This window comes from Habropoda laboriosa, unplaced genomic scaffold (assembly GCF_001263275.1).
Source record: "Habropoda laboriosa isolate 0110345459 unplaced genomic scaffold, ASM126327v1 scaffold2, whole genome shotgun sequence".
Lineage (NCBI taxonomy): Eukaryota > Metazoa > Arthropoda > Insecta > Hymenoptera > Apidae > Habropoda > Habropoda laboriosa.
Window position 1 is genome coordinate 5,460,257 of NW_017100190.1, and position 1,510 is coordinate 5,461,766.

General features: G+C 30.3%; 2 protein-coding genes across 2 annotated transcripts in view; both read right to left on the minus strand.

The window, feature by feature from the left end:
- Positions 1–129, minus strand: part of LOC108579912 (DNA mismatch repair protein Msh2-like) — a 2,370-nt gene extending 2,241 nt beyond the window's left edge. Inside the window, exon 1 of the mRNA XM_017943531.1 lies at positions 59–129. The gene's annotated coding sequence lies outside the window, so the exon portion shown is untranslated. The remainder of the gene's footprint in view (positions 1–58) is intronic.
- LOC108579913 (DNA mismatch repair protein Msh2-like) lies at positions 55–1,400 on the minus strand. The gene is made up of 5 exons (XM_017943534.1): positions 1,388–1,400; positions 1,045–1,301; positions 794–961; positions 523–711; positions 55–453 (listed from the first exon to the last, which is right to left on the minus strand). Exons 1-5 carry the CDS (start codon positions 1,398–1,400, stop codon positions 55–57), a joined length of 1,026 nt encoding a protein of 341 aa, XP_017799023.1.
- Positions 1,401–1,510: the final 110 nt, after the last annotated feature.

Sequence of the window (1,510 nt, forward strand, 5' to 3'; positions counted from 1 at the left end):
AGTGTCTCAAAATGTAAGCAATTACTAAATATGTAAATCTAATATATAATTTATTTACTTGTAGCAATCTTGTAAGGTTGCTTTCTTTCTGGCTAACTTTTTTGCAAGTACTTGCAAGTCCGGGACGCGTCTCAAATGATCTTCGCTAAGATTCGATCTTAAATCATTATCATTCACCAATGCTTCAACAATATCGTGTCTTTCTTTTATAAGAGATAAATCTTTCAAAGGTTGTCTGACCCATTGTGCAAGAAGTCTATGCCCCTGAGATGTTCTACATTTATCCAAAAGGGTCAAAATACTTGTAGGTGCATTTCCACTTATAATAGAGGCACTATCAATGCGTGGTTCAATATTAAGTGCTTTTATAGCAGATGAATCTAACTTCAAATAACGCGACTGTTTTATTTGGTCTATGCTAAACTGATTCAAATTTCCTTCATCTGATGTTAACTAATGGAAAATTGTTATGTTAAGTACACAGTACAAAATAGTTTACTTAAATCAGTATGTAATACTTACATCTAAATATTTGATAAGAGCAGATGTAGCAGACATAGCAAAAGTTAAATTGATTTCAGGTAAAGATTGTGCAGTTTGCTGTTGACCTTTCTTGAATTTTAATAAAGTGTTTAAGTCTTGTATAACAGATTCACTAGAAAATTCATTTTTTTTCCTTGTAGTGACCATTACATTATTACGTTCCATTAACTACAAAAGGAAACAAGTATCACTATTATGTTAAGTTTTTAGTTCAATTGTTTCATATAAAGAGTATATCTTATCTGTTTACTTGTTTTAGAGTTTGAAATTCATAACTGCCTTCACCCTGAATTAGTAAGCATTCTTTTGGAGCTAGTGTAACAACAAGTGATTCCAAATTAGAAAATGATTCAATGTCTTGAAATTCACATACAGAAAATAAAGTTGCTGTAGTATCTACACAGCTTAATCCAACACTCTGAAATATTATAAAATTTAATAAGACTAGTGCAAGAACAATTCTAGTAAAAAGTGTTTATAAGATTGCTCATGATGACTCACTCTGGATTTTCCTTCCATTCCTAATTTCACAGCTATTACGCATACGCTAACGGCAACATCATTATTACCAAATATCACATCTTCAAACTGTGTTAAATTACCAGGAGAGCCCTTATATTCTAATACCCAATTTTGATTTTTTGCTGACCCTTGGTTAACATATATCTCTACTCTATATTGTTTTACTAACAGTAAATCACGTACAAAAGCCTCAAAATGATTTTTATTAAGAATAACACCCTCAGTTTTGTATGGATCTATATTAGACATAACATATATCACATTTATATATTCTTAAATATTATGAACATTTTTACACAATTTTTAAATATCAAAATCTTACCTGCTCCTATCATTTTACACACTGATGTGGTTTTAAAAACTTCCTGTGCAGCAAATAAAGCATCACTGCCATGTAATGTGTAATAATCAGATCTGTTGAAAAATCTTATAGTTGTACTAAGTT